The following is a 20003-nucleotide window of genomic DNA, read 5'->3' as shown; positions in this document are numbered from 1 at the left end:
AAAGAACATCATGTCATGGCTGTCTTGACTTTACAGTCATTCTTCTTTTGTGATTGGAGCACATACTTGTTGCTCACAAAAAACATTCATGAAGTTTGCTTCTTTTATGAATTTATTATGGCTCTACTGAAAATGTGAGGGTTAAAAGTATACATACAGCAATGTTAATATTTGCTTACATGTCCCTTGGCAAGTTGACCTGCAATAAGGCGCTTTTGGTAGCCATCCACAAGCTTCTGCTTGAATTTTTGGCCACTCCTCTTGACAAAATTGGTGCAGTTCAGCTAAATGTGTTGGTTTTCTGACATGGACTTGTTTCTTCAGCATTGTCCACACCTTTAAGTCAGGACTTTGGGAAGGCCATTCTAAAACCTTCATTCTAGCCTGATTTAGCCATTCCTTTACCACTTTTGAGGTGTGTTTGGGGTCATTGTCCTGTTGGAACCCCCAACAAGACCCAACCTCCGGGCTGATGATTTTAGCTTGTCCTGAACAATTTGGAGCTAATCCTCCTTTTTCATTGTCCCATTTAAAGCAGCAGTTCCATTGGCAGCAAAACAGGCCCTAACCCTAACCCTAACCCTAACCCTTCAAGTATTTCTTATATATATATATATATATAAATAAAATAAATACTTCACTTTCAGTGAATTCTAGCTATATATATATATATATATATATATATATATATATATATATATATATATATATATATATATATATATATATATATATATATATATATATATATATATATATATATATATATACAGTATATATGTTTTTTATTATGTATATATATATATATATATACATATATACATATAAATAAAAGAAATACTTGGATTTCAGTGTTCATTTATGTCCACATATACACACATAACACTCCTCTACTCATTGTTGTATTTGGAAGTGCAATGCTTTGCAGCCAGTAGCACAGCCTTTGAAGGAGCATAGGTATGGGCAGTGTAATATTCTGGGTTGGCGTCAATAACCAGGCGAGGTGACGAAGTTACGTCTCTTTACTTCATACTTCAGAACCGACTCCCACACTTGCCGTCAGGGTGCGCAATACAACGTAAACCGTTGCAAGCAAAAAGTAACCACAGAACACTACACCCAACATTCACCAGGAGATAGCAACTTACAACTTAGATTCTATTACAGGCAGCATCTGTGACATTTAATTTGCAGGAAATGAGTGAGTTTAGGGTTGAATTGTCCATCCTCGTTCTATTCTCGTCGTCGCCATGACTGTCTCTTCTTCGTCTCCTTCTTGATGTGTGTGCAGTTGTGCACTCGCCAAAAGCCGTACATGTTCTAACGTGACTGGGCCGGCAGCTGTTTAAATGAAGGAAAAGCGGACGTGACGACAGGCTGTCCTCACTCAGGTCCGCACGGACCTGGAGGGGGCGTATATATCAATTTAAGTGGACCCCGACTTAAACAAGTTGAAAAACTTATTGGGGTGTTACCATTTAGTGGTCAATTGTACGGAATATGTACTTCACTGTGCAACCTACTAATAAAAGTCTCAATCAATCAATCAATGCCTTAAGTTCGGCTGGAAATCCGGAGAAATTCAGGAGAATGGTTGTCCCGGGAGATTTTCGGGAGAGGCACTGAAATTCGGGTGTCTCCCGGAAAATTCGGGAGGGTTGGCAAGTATGGTCTAACTCTTGTGTTGTTTTCCTTAGTTGTGGCTTGAAGTCCATTTATTTTCTCACCACTTTTTTCTTTCTGTTTGTAACGCTTACTAAAGTCTGCTTTGAAGTCTTACCCTTCAGCTTCTCTGCCTTGTAACACGGTGCTGTTTTGTGAGTGTTACAGATACAAAAAACATCCACGGACAAAACAACACACCTTGTCTTGCTTGTGCTTTGGCAAATGAATGACACTGTCACTTGATGACAACTTTAGATTTGAATTTTATTTGCATTTCTTCCAGTTTATGCACCTTTACCCTGCCTCTGTGGGCGAAATACTTCTGTTTACCCTCAGATTGAAAAGAATAAGATTAGATAACATCCCTGATTGTGTGACTACATTCAGAAATGTGACACAACACACCATCAACTTGTGTGTTTGTCAGCAATCAATTAGAAAGCGATCAGACTGTGTAATATACTAATGAATACACAAAGCTCATCAAGATGGTGGAAAAGGCATCGTCAAGGCAGATGTGACAGTTGGAGGGCTGATCAGTGGTGGCAGTCAGCGTCTCTGGCACAAACGTAGGGGTTGTCAGTACTACAGCTTTCATTATCCCAGAGTTCACCTGTAAGAAAACAGAAGCGGGTGGTTACAGATAATCGAGGATGTCGTTGTGGCTTGTGCAGCCCTTTGAGACACTTGTGATTTAGGGCTATATAAATAAACATTGATTGATTGTTGAAGCAAATAATGCAGATCTGCCTCCAGTTCCCCACTTAATGTTAATCCAGCCTTGGCAAACTGGTAGAAGTACATTAAATGAAGCAAATAGTTACTATGACTAGATACTAATAACTCAATCACAGGTCATAATCATTGTATATATTTACCACTGCTTTCAATCTCAATACAATCTCCAGGGTCATCGTCACTGTTAAAGGCACTGAAGTCAAAGTCTGAGCCGTCAGTCCAGATAAAGTTACCCTCCTGTAAGACAAAAAAAAACGTTTAATGGAGGGACACCAGAAGTTAAATCAGTGCACAGATTTTCAGCTCTTTTGTGTTTGTCACAAGATCATTTATTTTTGTGGAGTGTGTTTAGATTCTTAATTCCTTGGAATATCTTGATGATTATTATGTTGGTTTTATTGTGAGCACCAGGAAATGATGACGATATTGACATACCTCTTCATAGTTATGGTAACTTCTAGACAAAGTTATTGTAACAATATTATTGTGAATATCACTTCTGCCAGGGGGTTGTACGATCGCCAGGGTTTTTTAGTCAGCGGGTTCGTGAGCAACATAAATCAACACGTTTTTTGCAGGATTTAGATTTAGACTTAGACTTCCTTTTTATTGTCATTCAAATTTGAACTTTACAGCACAGATAAGAACAACATTTTGTTGCATTAGCTCATGGTAGTGCAGGATAAAAAAGCAATAAGGTGCAGATATAAATAAATAGATTACTGTACAGATAAATATATTGCACTTTTGCATATGCATCCAGGTTTATGGATGTATGTTATTTTGTCTTCATATTCCAGCCACTTAATCCATTTTTGGGGGAATTGAGGGGATTATTATGATGCGTTCCAGAGTCTTACGGCCTGAAGGAAGAAGCTGTTACAGAACCTGGAGGCTCTGATTCGGAGGCTGCGGAACCTCTTTCTAGAGTGCAGCAGTGAAAACAGTCCTTGGTGGGGGTGGGAGGAGTCTCTGCAGATTTTCTGAGCCCTGGTCAGGGAGCGGCTTTTTGTAAAGCTAGGCTCCGCTGCTTCACAGGCCGCTGGATGTAGCCGACGTAGTATTCCGATGCTAGCTAGGAGGTCCAACGTATACGCATCTTTCGGTCCAAAGCGGCCCGATCTATCCAATTTATGTGACACTTTTAGGAAATGTCAGAAATGGGATAAGCAACAAGTGATTACATTTTGGGTGATTACTATTTGGAGATAGGGCCTGCTTCCTTAGTTATTGTTACTATAATTATTGTTATTGTTATCATTAATGGTCCAGAATGCTGCTGCTTGAGTGCTCATGTTTCTTTGGTAAATTTTGAAAGTAATTAAAAATAATTGTCCTATACATGGAGCATATTTGTTTGTGTAAAATAAATGATCCTTTGCAAACCCCACCAATGTTTCTGCATGCTAGGTCCAAACACTTCCATTCTACACTTTCCTTTAAGTTGATGCAAAGATTTAAGATGGAGGACACTTTTATTTTCTGTGTGACAAAATATGAAATCCTTTTTTTTTTAATTTTTAGAATGATTGTACTGGTAAAAGTTTCACCTCTATCGCCTCATGGAGTCCAATCCAGGTGTCAAAAAAGGGATCAACCGTTTCCTTAATCACTGCCAAAACGGTCGCATATTCCAGAGCGCTGCGGATGGAGGCCAGATTCCCACCAAGCAATTTGCAGATGCTCTAAAATGACAAACAACAACATAATACCACTGGTTTAGAACTACATCCCAACTACTGAGTGAAGTCCTTCCATACCTCTGCATCTAAGAAGCTCCTTTCTTCCTCCCTGTAGATGAAACAACGTTTATCTAACTGAGTCCAGCCCTTAGGACAGCAACCATCTGCAACACAAGTTATTATTTGAAGGAAAAAAATGAAGAAACAAAACCCCATAGAAATGAATAAGATGTCAATATGAAAAAGTTAGTCTACCAACCTTTGTCGTCATGGTGAAAGGTAGCCCACTGTGAAGAAGAAACAACAGAACATTGACAAGAATAGAGACAGCAATCAATGAAAATCAATTTTTAAAAATAAGTTATTCAAATCAGCAGGTGAGATTAGGACTTACAGCTCCGGTCATCAGTCCACTGATCCCACAAAGGAGGAAGAACACGCGAAGAGCAAACGCCATCTGTGCAATGATAGACAAATAGTGACATATTAGAAATGAAACCGTGAGATGTAAAGTTGTGTCATGTTACCTTTCCAGTGGTGTTGTGAAGCTCCAGACTGAGGACAACAAAAAAGTTGGCCTTTTATATGCTAGCCAGATGTATCATTATAATGTTCTGTGTCATCTTATGTGAGCTGAAGACAATTACCACATGAAAAGAGAGTCCTATTAAGTTGGGTTAGGTTGGGTGACTTAATTAGTACCCGAATGTAAACTGGTTTTGCAGCCAGCAAGATCAGGACATCCATTGAAACATGGTGAGAAAGTCACATCTTAGATATGCAAGACAAACACCTGCCACATACCAAGCATCACCAACATTGTCAAGGTCACTAAATACTAGAGATGTCCGATAATGGCTTTTTTGACGATATTCTGATATTGTCCAACTCTTAATTACAGATTCCCATATCAAGCGATACCGATATATACAGTCGTGGAATTAACACATTATTATGCCTAATTTTGTTGTCATGCCCCGCTGGATGCATGAAACAATGTAACAAGGTTTTCCAAAATAAGAGAACAACTTCAACTCAAGTTATGGAAAAAAGTGCCAACATGGCACTGCCATATTTATTATTGACGTCACAAAGTGCATTATTTTTTTAAACATGCCTCAAAACAGCAGCTTGGAATTTCGGACATGCTCTCCCTGAGATAATCCTGATACTCACTACAACTATGGGAAATACTATACTTTGACTTTCACAAAGTGCATTATTTTTTAAAACATGCCTCAAAACAGCAGCTACAAAAACAATGAAGGCACACAACTTCAGTCCAGAGCAGGGGTCACCAACCTTTTTGAAACCAAGGGCTACTTCTTGGGTACTGATGACTTCGAAGGGCTACCAGTTAGATACACACTTAAATAAATTGCCAGAAGTAGCCAATTTGCTCAGTTTACCTTTAACTCTGTTATTATTAATAATTAATGATATTTATCTTTGTGGAAACACTGATCATCTTAATGATTTCTCACAATAAATATATATAGAAACAGATAAATATCAATATGCAACACTTTATTTTTATATTTTCTCTAAGTGCACATTTTTCAAATTGGACATTTTCAAATGATCACTTCTAAGACAGTCTTGTGAAATCACAATATCCCATTTTAACTAGCTAGCCACTAACATTTTGTAACAAATCATGAATTACTTTGCACCATGTTTGTACAAATAATAACAAAAGTAAACTCTCAAATTTTTAAATGATGTCACACTTTGAACTGGACACCAAATCTGTTATCTGTTTCTTTGTCAGTTAGTGGGAAGCCTGGCATTGCATGCTGTTAACTAGTGTGTTGTACTCTGGTGTGTAACTTGACACTGCAACTCTGAGTGAGTCTTGCAGATGTGCATCAGTGAGGCGTGTTCTGTGTTTGTTCTTGATGAAGTTCATGTCAGAAAAGGCTGATTCACAAAGATAAGATTTTTCCTCATTGTTTGCGGAACCTTCTTAATCTTTTGGACATATTTTCACAGCAATCTGGCCTTAAGCTTAATTATGATAAATGAAAAATGTTAAGAATCGAAAATCTAAAGGGAACGTCCTTTCGAATGGAATGCAAAGTGCCTGTTTTGTGGACAGATGGACCAGTTAACATACTTGGTGTTGTTGTCCCAGAAAATCTGGAAGATCTAGGCTCAGTAAATTATGATAATCGACTAAGAAAGCTGGACAAAATTATGCAATTATGGAAAGGGAAATCCCTAACCTTGCATGGTAAAATGTCTATTGCCAACTCGTTAATTATTCCTCAATTTATTTATTTGTTTTTGTCATTACCAGCTCCATCACAAAACTTTTTTAAGATTTATGAGCGGAGGGTCTTCGATTTTGTCTGGAACGGCAAACCAGAAAAGATTAAAAGAAAGGTTTTGTACAAAGAGTATGAATATGGGGGCCTGAAACTTCTCAACCTTGAAGCTATGTGTCTGTCTTTAAAAGCATCAATTGTTCCAAAGATGTATTTAAACATTGAGTGGTACACAAATGTCCTGTTGGACAAAAAACATGTACTGTATCAAAAGAAATTGTATCCTTTTTTACAAGTGATCCCCTCCCAGAGAGTCTGCTGGGAAACATGGCGGGGTTCATAAAGGAAACAATCCACTCATAGTGGTGTTTTCAATTTGATGTGCCAGAAAAAAGAGAGGATATTTTGCAGCAGTTAATATGGATTAACTCTAATATTGTAATAGATGGAAAGCCTTTCTTTTGAAAAAATATGTTTGAAAGAGGAATCATTTTTGTCAATGATATTATCAATGAGAATGGTAAAATGATGAAGTATGATGAATTTAGAGCTATGTATGGTGATGCTTGCTCAAGCTTTTCATTTTATCAACTAACTGGAGTAATTGGGAAAATATGGAAACAAATAATTAATTATGGAACTACTAAATTATTAGTTTGTAAACCTCTAATAAGAAATTCTAGTTGGCAAAAAGGAACTAAAATAAATAGAAAAATATATAATTTTTATTTAATAAAGAAATCTTTGCAGGCTGCCTCATACAACACAAATGGAAAATGGGAGGACTTTTTTGACTGCCCGTTGCCATGGGATGCCATAATCAAACTAATCTATAAAACCACTATCGATGTGCAAAATCGTTATTTTCAAATTCAAATTATTTATAACTTCTTACCCACAGGGAAAATGTCAAAATTATGGAATATGACAGAGTCAGATGATTGCCCATTTTGTTGTCAGGAGCCTGAATCCACCCTGCATTTGTTTTGGTATTGTCATATTGTGTCTTTGTTTTGGGTGGAAGTTGAAAAAATGTGTTTAAGGATTGGTTTGTTTATGAAGCTTAATGTGGTTTCTGTTATTTTAGGAGAGTTCATTGACAATCATGATTTAGTCAATTTAATTATAGTACTCGGTAAAATGTTTATTTTTAAGGCCAAAAACAGATATTCACTTGGTATTACTTTCTTTAAAACATTTATTCAGTATTTTCTAACTTTAGAAAGTTACATGGTTGAAAACGATAATGATGCCAAAAAACATTAAAAAAAAGATGAGAAGTCCTCAAAGGCTTATTTTGAAAGTATAATTATGTTTATAGATTATATGATATCTGTTGTTGTGTTCCCTAATTTGAGGGACCTGGACATAATCTGGACTGTACATAAATGCTTATTTTGAAAATGTAATTTTGTTTATAAATTATATGCAATCTGTTGTGTTCCCTCATTTGTTTCTGTGTACATAAATGAAGGTGTGTGTTGCTGAGTCCGACTTGGACATTATCTGGACTGGGCCTGGTTTAAAAAACCCTTTAAACAAATCTAATTTCATTGACAACCTGGTCTGTTGAAGATAAGGCCCTTTTTTAAAAAATAAAATAAAATAAGATAAATAAATAAAAAACATTTTCTTGGATAAAAAAGAAAGTAAAACAATATAAAAATAATTACATAAAAAATTGTAATTTATGAAAATGTTAGTGGACCAGCAGCCTATACAATCATGTGTGCTTCAGGGACTGTGTCCCTTGCAGATGTGTTGTCTATGTTGTGTTCAGGGACTGTGTCTCTTGCAGATGTGTTGTCTGTGTTGTGGGAACCAGAATATTGGTAGCAGAAAGAAATAACCCCTTTTGTGTGAGTGGGTGTGGATGAGTGTGCATGGGGGAGGTTGTTTGGGTTGATGCACTGATTGAAAGTGTATCTTGTGTTTTTTCTATGTAGATTTAATTTAAAAAAAAAAAAAAATTTTTTTTTTTTTTTTTTTTTTTTGGAACAGGCCCGCAGGCGACTCATCTGGTCCTTACGGGCGACCTGGTGCCCGCGGGCACCGCGTTGGTGACCCCTGGTCCAGAGTATACTAGAGTAATAAAGTAAACAATAACATAGTCCTCCTTTAGTAGACTGCCTGGTATACTGTATAACAGGAAATAATAATCTGCTCTGCTCTAACGTATTTGTATGAGTGTAAGAAATGTGCTGCAAGCTAGTGGTGAGTGCTTGAAGTGGCCTAGCAGTCTTCTGAAATGCTGCGTTGAGACAGGGCACCTCCGTTCACTGCAAGCTGCCTTCGGTGTTTGCTTTTCATCCATCTTCCGCTTGTATTCATGGTGTATCTCCTTATGATTCTTGAAGAGGTGGGAGATCAAATTGCTCGTATTAAAGGAAGACGTCTTGGTTCCTCCTCGCATAACCAACTTTTTGCAGTCATTGCAATTTGCCAGTTTTTTATCCGTCAGACACACTTTAAAATAATCCCAAACCATAGACATGGTGTCGTTAGTCAGTCACCGAGCGAGCTGGCTTGTTAGCCACAGCTACAGCACCGGCAACAACACACTCTTGTTGTTGTTATGCTCCGCTCGCAGACACACAACAGAAGAAGAAGAAAAATATACCTGCTTGATTATTTTTCATCTCATTCGCATTTTAAATAAAACGTATCCTCCTCATGACAATTGTTGCTACGTTTTTATTGAATGGTATCTGCTCCCGGGTTGTATCCGGCAACATTGAGACTGACGCCTGCGCGATACGAAGGTCCTCTCCGGTCGCACACACCCACTCGAGAGATCTGGTTTCCAATCGCATAATCCAGGTGTGTTAGGTGTTTCTATGGTCTGTAGGAGGATTATTCGGAGACTAACTATTTAGTGCATGGACACGTACTGACTGATTAGACTCGACTGGACTTTTCATTGGGCTTCATGATTTCAGACTTGATTCTGCCCCTTACCCCGTGTCTCAGCCCTTCTTGACCACACCTGCGACCAAGTGTTATGAGAGGAAGGTCGAGCAGAAAGCAAACAAGTGTAAGTCATTATTAGCATTCTAGTGAAGAGGTCCATTTGGCCTCCTGATAATACATTTATGTAAACAAGTTTGGTCTAAATAGCCTGTTGCCTGTTGCCTGGTTCCTGTTTGCTGTCTCCTGTGTTCCGGTCATCTTGGTTCCTGATTCCTGTTTTCCTGCATTTCCTTTGAACATTAAAGTCATGTTTTCCTGCATCACGCCTGCCATCTCTGCATCTTGGGGTTTGTCACCAACAAATCGCGACAAAGATTGTTCCAATCAGATAAAACTTTAAACTTAAAAGACCTCCGGCCTATTTCCTAATGAATTTTAGGGACTGTAATAAATGGATAATTCATATGAGCTAAAAGTTGTTTTAAATACAGTGAAACATGTATGTTCTGCCCTCACTATATGTGTTGAGGTTGTACAGCTTGGCAGACAGCTAACAACCAATCCAGGACGTTCTAATAAAGTTCCAAAGCAGATGAATCCATTTAGGCTCTTTATTGTTGTTGATCTTGCTTTGTCTTGCACTGGACTTTTTTTTTTAATTTATTGTAAAATTGAAATACACACAATAACAATGTATAAGCTATATGATTCAATTAACATACTGAAATGTAATACACAATATGTAAACATTAGCTTTACACAAATATACAGCATTATCACCAAACAAATACTGCTGAGAGTTGAAACTATTTCGATGGTGGAAATATGCGACCGGCAGCCATTTTAAGTCCTCAAACATCCATTATATTAGTGCACAAAAATCGTTTTTCAATACACATCTTACTATCAAATTTAGCCACTTTCCACCTTAATATTGAGTTACATAAACAAGTTAAACAGTTTACTTACAGACTTATCTTTTCCAAGGCTTGTAAGAGCTAACACAACTCGTCTACTTCTCATTGATTATAAACTGGACTAACTCGTAAACCGGAAGTGCCCAAACTAATGACGCGCAGCATTTCCCATCGCCACAAGGTGTCAGTAATAGTCCACAATCAAACAGGCATAACAATGTAAGTAAATACCAGTATGAGCCTATGGCCTCGGGCTCACTTGGGAAGAGGCCCGACAACGTCCAGTGCCACCCGGGAGAATGGAACCTAGATGATAGCGGAATGAGAAGGTTACGGACAGTGGGGCGGCGTGCAACCTTCTGACACTATGGACAAGTTTGACAGAAGTCCTCCACAGCCCTCTTCACCCCTGGCCAATAAAATCTCCCCAGCACTCTGTCATATGTTTTTTGGACAGCCAGATGTTCCCCCATCTGGTGAATATGAGCTAAAAAGAGAACTCGGGACACAAAGTCCTTAGGCACCAACAACTGTTCGCCCCCCCCCCCCCATCCTTAGCTGTGACCACTCGATACAATAACCCATTTTTTACAGCCAAGTTAGGAGAAGTCAGGTTACTCACCCCCTCACAAGGCTGGTCGTTGATGACGGACACATTCCTCCTGGCATGTTCTAGATTTGGATCCCTATAGTATTGTCGATTTGTGCTGCAATGGTATTTTTGTATTTGTTCAGAGCTAGCAATCTCTTGAGATTGCTAGCCTCTTTATCAGTGTTGTGTTCAGACTCTGCCTGCTGGCTGCCAAGGCCGAACATTGGGTTCCGGGACGCAGACAAAGCAGAGACTGGGCGATAATACCAGTACTCGGCCTGCTGGCTGCCAAGGCCGAACATTGGGTTCCGGGACGCAGACAAAGCGGAGACTGGGCGATAGCACCAAGTGTCAACATATTTGCATTTTTGTATAATCATAATATTGTGTCTAAATGGAGTTGTCGAGATTACCCCCCTTCCCTCAGCGACAGTGATGTAATAGGGCCATTTCTGTCAAGGTTGTCCCTGACAGTTTGGTCAAGTTTTAGTTTTCCTCTGCGTTTGTCTTGGTTTCCTGTTCTTAGTTTCCTGTCAGTGCTTTTATTTTGTCTTTATTTCCTGATTCTCCCTGAGTGCTTTGTCCCCTTAGCTGTGGCTGATTGGCACGTGGCCACACCTGGTGCCAGTCAGCCAGCTGCCTATTTAAACCTGTCCTGCCCTCCAGTCACTGCTGGATTATTGTAGTGTCTACTGGTCATTGTCACTACTACCTGTCACGATACTTCGTTGTAGCTCTGTCTACTTTTGTTCACTCCGCTCTAGTCCTAGTTCCTTCGTGTCACAGTAAGTGTTTTTGTTTGTCGACAGTTAGCCTTTGTGCTATTTTAGTTCATAGCCAAGTTTGTTCTCCGCCTTGTGCGCGCCTTTTGTTTGTACCCTTTTGTTTGTTTTTTGCCATAGTATCTTAATTAAATCATGTTTTCCTGTTCAATGCCTGCCATCATCTCTGCATCTTGGGGTTCGGCACCAACAAACTTTGACAGAATAATCCAGCCTAACACAAACCTCGCAGAGATGTCCATGGCAGAGAGGCTTAACAAGGCTTTAGAACTAGTGGCTAATTTAAAGAAAAGTTCGGCCGCTTTTCAAGCCCTCTCCCACCCACGCCTGTCGTCTGTGGGCCTATCTGGGGATGTCTGGGATCCGTCACTTGGGGGGGGGGGGGGGGGTTATGAGTAGCTGTGCAGTTGGGGAGGCACAGCTACTCACCCCAGTGGGTCTGCAAGAGATGGCGCCATCATCTCCGAGGGGTCTGCAACAGACGGCACCATCTTCTCCGGTGGACCAGCAGACGCCACCACTCTCTCCGGTGGACCAGCAGGGGTCTCCACCATCCTCTCCGGTGGACCAGCAGGGGTCTCCACCACCCTCTCCGGTGGACCAGCAGGGGTCTCCACCATCCTCTCCGGTGGACCAGCAGGGGTCTCCACCACCCTCTCCGGTGGGCCAGCAGAGGGCGCCGCCACCATCGTCTCCGGTGGGTCCTCCCACGCCGGCGGTCGAGCCGCCTCGCCAATTGCGGCGGCGTTCAACTCGCCGTCGCCACCTGACTCTTCCCCGCTGGTTGCGGGGACACTTGGCCTGGCGGCCCACCTTCTTGTCCTCCCTCCACCCTCCCTTGACTTTGGACTGTTTTTTTTAATTTTGGGTGGGGGGGATTTTCTTATACGTCTGGTATCCGTTATGGGAAGGGGGGCTACTGTCAGGGTTGTCCCTGACAGTTTGGTCAAGTTTTAGTTTTCCTCTGCGCTTGTCTTGGTTTCCTGTTCTTAGTTTCCTGTCAGTGCTTTTATTTTGTCTTCATTTCCTGATTCTCCCTGAGTGCTTTGTCCCCTCAGCTGTGGCTGATTGGCACGTGGCCACACCTGGTGCCAGTCAGCCAGCTGCCTATTTAAATCTGTCCTGCCCTCCAGTCACTGCTGGATTATTGTAGTGTCTACTGGTCATTGTCACTACTACCTGTCACGATACTTCGTTGTAGCTCTGTCTACTTTTGTTCACTCCGCTCTAGTCCTAGTTCCTTCGTGTCACAGTAAGTGTTTTTGTTTGTCGACAGTTAGCCTTTGTGCTATTTTAGTTCATAGCCAAGTTTGTTCTCCGCCTTGTGCGCGCCTTTTGTTTGTACCCTTTTGTTTGTTTTTTGCCATAGTATCTTAATTAAATCATGTTTTCCTGTTCAATGCCTGCCATCATCTCTGCATCTTGGGGTTCGGCACCAACAAACTTTGACAGAATAATCCAGCCTAACACAAACCTCGCAGAGATGTCCATGGCAGAGAGGCTTAACAAGGCTTTAGAACTAGTGGCTAATTTAAAGAAAAGTTCAGCCGCTTTTCAAGCCCTCTCCCACCCACGCCTGTCGTCTGTGGGCCTATCTGGGGACGTCTGGGATCCGTCACTTGGGGGGGGGTTATGAGTAGCTGTGCAGTTGGGGAGGCACAGCTACTCACCCCAGTGGGTCTGCAAGAGATGGCGCCATCATCTCCGAGGGGTCTGCAACAGACGGCGCCATCCTCTCCGGTGGACCAGCAGACGCCACCACCCTCTCCGGTGGACCAGCAGGGGTCTCCACCATCCTCTCCGGTGGACCAGCAGGGGTCTCCACCACCCTCTCCGGTGGACCAGCAGGGGTCTCCACCATCCTCTCCGGTGGACCAGCAGGGGTCTCCACCACCCTCTCCGGTGGGCCAGCAGAGGGCGCCGCCACCATCGTCTCCGGTGGGTCCTCCCACGCCGGCGGTCGAGCCGCCTTGCCAATTGCGGCGGTGTTCAACTCGCCGTCGCCACCTGACTCTTCCCCGCTGGTTGCGGGGACACTTGGCCTGGCGGCCCACCTTCTTGTCCTCCCTCCACCCTCCCTTGACTTTGGACTGTTTTTTTTAATTTTGGGTGGGGGGGATTTTCTTATACGTCTGGTATCCGTTATGGGAAGGGGGGCTACTGTCAGGGTTGTCCCTGACAGTTTGGTCAAGTTTTAGTTTTCCTCTGCGTTTGTCTTGGTTTCCTGTTCTTAGTTTCCTGTCAGTGCTTTTATTTTGTCTTTATTTCCTGATTCTCCCTGAGTGCTTTGTCCCCTCAGTTGTGGCTGATTGGCATGTGGCCACACCTGGTGCCAGTCAGCCAGCTGCCTATTTAAACCTGTCCTGCCCTCCAGTCACTGCTGGATTATTGTAGTGTCTACTGGTCATTGTCACTACTACCTGTCACGATACTTCGTTGTAGCTCTGTCTACTTTTGTTCACTCCGCTCTAGTCCTAGTTCCTTCGTGTCACAGTAAGTGTTTTTGTTTGTCGACAGTTAGCCTTTGTGCTATTTTAGTTCATAGCCAAGTTTGTTCTCCGCCTTGTGCGCGCCTTTTGTTTGTACCCTTTTGTTTGTTTTTTGCCATAGTATCTTAATTAAATCATGTTTTCCTGTTCAATGCCTGCCATCATCTCTGCATCTTGGGGTTCGTCGCCAACAAACTTTGACAATTTCCTAATAAATACAGGAGGCGCGCGGGCTTGATTTTTAGAATGTAGTTTGGATCTGTAACTAGAGTACAGCCCAAAACACATGTCTCCTCGAGCTAAGTTGAACTCTGTTTCTGCATGTTTCCTTATTCTTCTTGTCTGATTGTTAGATGTCATCAGTGTTTGAACCTGACACTCACAATAAATAAAAAGTCAATAAATACATAAACAATACAACACTCTGAAAAATGTTTAAGTTTAAAAAGTTAAGAGTTTAAGAGTCTGAGTGCAAAGGGGACGAAAGATTTGGAAAAGCGATTTGTTTTACACAATGGAAGGGCTTACCGTGGCCTTGAAGGCAACAGAGACAAGGACATGGCTCGGGGATGCTAAAATGCTCTTTGCTTTTTGAAGGTTTTGCTGGTTGCAGAAGAAGTTTAAGTCTCTTAGTTTTACTCCGGTAATCTTAGAGCAAGACTTAACAATACTAGTCAGGCTGTTTCGGTCTTTAACTGAAAGACAGTGAAACCAACAAATAATAGAAAAACACACAATAAGGACAAGTTTTTTTGTAACTAATTCTGTCAGCCTCCCTCTAAAGACATTAGGTTATGTATAGATGACTACCAGGAGATTTTTTCTAAAGACGAGAGCAGCAAGTCAGTCCCAGCCGTTGAACCCTCAAACTCCGCCCCTAAGGTCTCAAGCTTTGCCCAGACTGACTTTTCAGCTTCCCAAAGCTGGTTCCATGGCCTGCCTCTCCCTTCTAGCGCTCAACCTTTATCTTCTCATACGAGCCTTGCTACCTTTATAGTGGTGTACACTACTGACCAGTGCACTTGCTACATATACATATGTATATATACATGTATACTGTACATATACATATGCATGTTTGTGTTTCTGTGTCACCCCGCTCAAGCTGTCTTCAATACACCAAGACTCCCACTCATCAGTGGATGGAACCAATCAAGCGTCTCCCTCTTCATCACTAGTTTTTTCCTTGGACTGTCCCCCACCTTTGTGAACACTTGTTGACCATGGATTTGTTGGCCCCTTGGACTTATCAGATTTTTTTTCTATATACAGACTGAAGAATTCTTCAACGGTCCTCACTTTTCAGAAGCTCGTTCTTGTGCCGGCGCCCGCTCGTGGTGCTTACGTACGCAGTCGACAATGCTTTTGTGGGACTGAGACCAAGGCTGTATCATTTATCTGTGACCTGTTTTATATAAATGCTTGTGAGATCTTCCAGAATACCCGACCTTTTAATATCATATCAAAACAACGCGGGTAGAGTCTAACTCTTGTGTAGTTTTTCCTTAGTTGTGGCTTGACGTCCATTTTTGTTTCTCACCACTTGGAACGACTTTTTGCAGCCATCGCTTTTTCTTTTTGTTTGTAACGCTTACTAAAGTCTGCTTTGAAGTCTTACCATTCAGCTTCTCTGCCTTGTAACACGGTGTTGTTTTGTGAGTGTTACAGATACAAAAAACATCCACGGACAAAACAACACACCTTGTCTTGCTTGTGCTTTGGCAAATGAATGACACTGTCACATGATGACAACTTTAGATTTGAATTTTATTTGCATTTCTTCCAGTTTATGCACCTTTACCCTGCCTCTGTGGGCGAAATACTTCTGTTGACCCTCAGATTGAAAAGAATAAGATTAGATAACATCCCTGATTGTGTGACTACATTCAGAAATGTGACACAACACACCATCAACTTGTGTGTTTGTCAGCAATCAATTAGAAAGCGATCAGACTGTGTAATATACTAATGAATACACAAAGCTCATCAAGATGGTGGAAAAGGCATCGTCAAGGCAGATGTGACAGTTGGAGGGCTGATCAGTGGTGGCAGTCAGCGTCTCTGGCACAAACGTAGGGGTTGTCAGTACTACAGCTTTCATTATCCCAGAGTTCATCTGTAAGAAAACAGAAGCGTGTGATTACAGATAATCTGCTGCCGATTATTGAAGCAAATAATGCAGATCTGCCTCCAGTTCCCCACTTAATGTTAATCCAGCCTTGGCAAACTGGTAGAAGTACATTAAATGAAGCAAATAGTTACTATGACTAGATACTAATAACTCAATCACAGGTCATAGTCATTGTATATATTTACCACTGTTTTCAATCTCAACACAATCTCCAGAGTCATCGTCACTGTTAAAGGCACTGAAGTCAAAGTCTGAGCCGTCAGTCCAGATAAAGTTACCCTCCTGTAAGACAAAAAAAAACGTTTAATGGAGGGACACCAGAAGTTAAATCAGTGCACAGATTTTCAGCTCTTTTGTGTTTGTCACAAGATCATTTATTTTTGTGGAGTGTGTTTAGATTCTTAATTCCTTGGAATATCTTGATGATTATTATGTTGGTTTTATTGTGAGCACCAGGAAATGATGACGATATTGACATACCTCTTCATAGTTATGGTAACTTCTAGACAAAGTTATTGTAACAATATTATTGTGAATATCACTTCTGCCAGGGGGTTGTACGATCGCCAGGGTTTTTTAGTCAGCGGGTTCGTGAGCAACATAAATCAACAAGTTTTTTGCAGGATTTAGATTTAGACTTAGACTTCCTTTTTATTGTCATTCAAATTTGAACTTTACAGCACAGATAAGAACAACATTTTGTTGCATTAGCTCATGGTAGTGCAGGATAAAAAAGCAATAAGGTGTAGATATAAATAAATAGATTACTGTACAGATAGATGTATTGCACTTTTGCATATGCATCCAGGTTTATGGATGTATGTTATTTTGTCTTCATATTCCAGCCACTTAATCCATTTTTGGGGGAATTGAGGGGATTATTATGATGCGTTCCAGAGTCTTAAGGCCTGAAGGAAGAAGCTGTTACAGAACCTGGAGGCTCTGATTCGGAGGCTGCGGAACCTCTTTCTAGAGTCCAGCAGTGAAAACAGTCCTTGGTGGGGGTGGGAGGAGTCTCTGCAGATTTTCTGAGCCCTGGTCAGGGAGCGGCTTTTTGTAAAGCTAGGCTCCGCTGCTTCGCAGGCCGCTGGATGTAGCCGACGTAGTATTCCGATGCTAGCTAGGAGGTCCAACGTATACGCATCTTTCGGTCCAAAGCGGCCCGATCTATCCAATTTATGTGACACTTTTAGGAAATGTCAGAAATGGGATAAGCAACAAGTGATTACATTTTGGGTGATTACTATTTGGAGATAGGGCCTGCTTCCTTAGTTATTGTTATTATAATTATTGTTATTGTTATCATTAATGGTCCAGAATGCTGCTGCTTGAGTGCTCATGTTTCTTTGGTAAATTTTGAAAGTAATTAAAAATAATTGTCCTATATATGGAGCATATTTGTTTGTGTAAAATAAATGATCCTTTGCAAACCCCACCAATGTTTCTGCATGCTAGGTCCAAACACTTCCATTCTACACTTTCCTTTAAGTTGATGCAAAGATTTAGGATGGAGGACACTTTTATTTTCTATGTGACAAAATATTAAATGCTATTTTTTTTTTTTTAGAATGATTGTACTGGTAAAAGTTTCACCTCTACTGCCTCATGGAGTCCAATCCAGGTGTCAGAAATGGGATCATCCGTTTCCTTAATCACTGCCAAAACGGTCGCATATTCCAGAGCGCTGCGGATGGAGGCCAGATTCCCACCAAGGAATTTGCAGATGCTCTAAAATGACAAACAACAACATAATACCACTGGTTTAGAACTACATCCCAACTACTGAGTGAAGTCCTTCTATACCTCTGCATCTAAGAAGCTCCTTTCTTCCTCCTGGTAGATGAAACAACGTTTATCTAACTGAGTCCAGCCCTTAGGACAGCAACCATCTGCAACACAAGTTATTATTTGAAGTAAAAAAATGAAGAAACAAAACCCCACAGAAATGAATAAGATGTCAATATGAAAAAGTTAGTCTACCAACCTTTGTCGTCCTGGTGAAAGGTAGCCCACTGTGAAGAAGAAACAACAGAACATTGACAAGAATAGAGACAGCAATCAATGAAAATCAATTTTTAAAAATAAGTTATTCAAATCAGCAGGTGAGATTAGGACTTACAGCTCCGGTCATCAGTCCACTGATCCCACAAAGGAGGAAGAACACGCGAAGAGCAAACGCCATCTGTGCAATGATAGACAAATAGTGACATATTAGAAATGAAACAGTGAGATGTAAAGTTGTGTCATGTTACCTTTCCAGTGGTGTTGTGAAGCTCCAGACTGAGGACAACAAAAAAGTTGGCCTTTTATATGCTAGCCAGATGTATCATTATAATGTTCTGCGTCATCTTATGTGAGCTGCCAGTTAAAGACAATTACCACATGAAAAGAGAGTCCTATTAAGTTGGGTGACTTAATTAGTACCCGAAGGTAAACTGGTTTTGCAGCCAGCAAGATCAGGACATCCATTGAAACATGGTGAGAAAGTCACATCTTAGATATGCAAGACAAACACCTGCCACATCGGTAGGTTGGAGTTCAAATCCCAGCCGAGTCATACCAAAGACTATAAAAATGGGACCCATAACCTCCCTGCTTGGCACTCAGCAACAAAGGGTTGGAGTTGGGGGTTAAATCACCAAAATGATTCCCGGGCGCGGCGCCGCTGCTGCTCACTGCTCCCCAAGGGGATGGGACAAATGCAGAGGACAAATTTCACCACATCTAGTGTGTGTGACAATCATTGGTACTTTAATCTTTAATCTGTAATACCAAGCATCACCAACATTGTCAAGGTCACTAAATACTAGAGATGTCCGATAATGGCTTTTTTGCCGATATCCGATATTCTGATATTGTCCAACTCTTAATTACCGATTCTTATATCAAGCGATACCGATATATACAGTCATGGAATTAACACATTATTATGCCTAATTTTGTTGTGATGCCCCGCTGGATGCATGAAACAATGTAACAAGGTTTTCCAAAATAAGAGAACAACTTCAACTCAAGTTATGGAAAAAAGTGCCAACATGGCACTGCCATATTTATTATTGACGTCACAAAGTGCATTCTTTTTTTAAACATGCCTCAAAACAGCAGCTACAAAAACAATGAAGGCACACATCTTCAGTCCAGAGTATACTAGAGTAATAAAGTAAACAATAACATAGTCCTCATTTAGTAGACTGCCTGGTATACTGTATAACAGGAAATAATCATCTGCTCTGCTCTAACGTATTTGTATGAGTGTAAGAAATGTGCTGCAAGCTAGTGGTGAGTGCTTGAAGTGGCCTAGCAGTCTTCTGAAATGCTGCGTTGAGACAGGCCACCTCCGTTCACTGCAAGCTGCCTTCGGTGTTTGCTTTTCATCCATCTTCCGCTTGTATTCATGGTGTATCTCCTTATGATTCTTGAAGAGGTGGGAGATCAAATTGCTCGTATTAAAGGAAGACGTCTTGGTTCCTCCTCGCATAACCAACTTTTTGCAGTCATTGCAATTTGCCAGAAACACTTTAAAATAAACCCAAACCATAGACATGGTGTTGTTAGTCAGTCACCGAGCGAGCTGGCTTGTTGGCCACGGCTACAGCACCTGCAACAACACACTCTTGTTGTTGTTATGCTCCGCTCGCAACGGTTTCATGAGGTCATCAAGCGTCACCAGTAAACTTCTCATGCTGCAGTCATCAACTCCTGTGTTGTGTGTGGGAGAGGGGAGAGGGGAGAGGGGAGAGGGGTGGGGGGAGAGGGGAGAGGGGAGAGGGGAGGGGCTGCTGACTGGAAGACGCAACTGCTCTGTACTGCTCCCTACGTCCGTGTTTTAC

At 41.2% G+C, this 20003-nt stretch overlaps 2 protein-coding genes across 2 annotated transcripts; both read right to left on the bottom strand.

Annotated features, from left to right (window-relative positions):
• Nucleotides 1-2002: 2002 nt before the first annotated feature.
• Nucleotides 2003-4542, bottom strand: LOC133654416 (galactose-specific lectin nattectin-like). The gene is made up of 6 exons (XM_062054730.1): nt 4480-4542; nt 4345-4372; nt 4164-4249; nt 3954-4088; nt 2544-2640; nt 2003-2278 (listed from the first exon to the last, which is right to left on the bottom strand). The coding sequence occupies exons 1-6, from the start codon at nt 4540-4542 to the stop codon at nt 2202-2204; spliced, it is 486 nt and encodes a 161-aa protein (XP_061910714.1). The 3' UTR covers nt 2003-2201.
• Nucleotides 4543-15829: 11287 nt separating this feature from the next.
• Nucleotides 15830-18440, bottom strand: LOC133653218 (galactose-specific lectin nattectin-like). Its single transcript, XM_062052294.1, has 7 exons — nt 18426-18440; nt 18293-18355; nt 18158-18185; nt 17977-18062; nt 17767-17901; nt 16359-16455; nt 15830-16158 (listed from the first exon to the last, which is right to left on the bottom strand). Exons 2-7 carry the CDS (start codon nt 18353-18355, stop codon nt 16082-16084), a joined length of 486 nt encoding a protein of 161 aa, XP_061908278.1. The 5' UTR covers nt 18426-18440; the 3' UTR covers nt 15830-16081.
• Nucleotides 18441-20003: the final 1563 nt, after the last annotated feature.

Source organism: Entelurus aequoreus, linkage group LG07 (assembly GCF_033978785.1).
Source record: "Entelurus aequoreus isolate RoL-2023_Sb linkage group LG07, RoL_Eaeq_v1.1, whole genome shotgun sequence".
Classification (NCBI taxonomy): domain Eukaryota; kingdom Metazoa; phylum Chordata; class Actinopteri; order Syngnathiformes; family Syngnathidae; genus Entelurus; species Entelurus aequoreus.
Note: the sequence above shows the minus strand (reverse complement) of the source record. Positions and strands in the feature narration are given on the sequence as shown.

Coding starts and splice junctions, on each gene's coding strand:
- LOC133654416 (XM_062054730.1), bottom strand. CDS start 4,542: ATGGCGTTTGCTCTTCGCGTGTTCTTCCTCCTTTGTGGGATCAGTGGA. Junction 4,250..4,344: donor CTTTCACCATGACGACAAAG/GTTGGTAGACTA, acceptor CTTGTGTTGCAG/ATGGTTGCTGTCCTAAGGGC. Junction 4,089..4,163: donor GGAGCTTCTTAGATGCAGAG/GTATGGAAGGAC, acceptor TTGTCATTTTAG/AGCATCTGCAAATTGCTTGG.
- LOC133653218 (XM_062052294.1), bottom strand. CDS start 18,355: ATGGCGTTTGCTCTTCGCGTGTTCTTCCTCCTTTGTGGGATCAGTGGA. Junction 17,902..17,976: donor GGAGCTTCTTAGATGCAGAG/GTATAGAAGGAC, acceptor TTGTCATTTTAG/AGCATCTGCAAATTCCTTGG. Junction 16,456..17,766: donor GACTCCATGAGGCAGTAGAG/GTGAAACTTTTA, acceptor TTTGTCTTACAG/GAGGGTAACTTTATCTGGAC.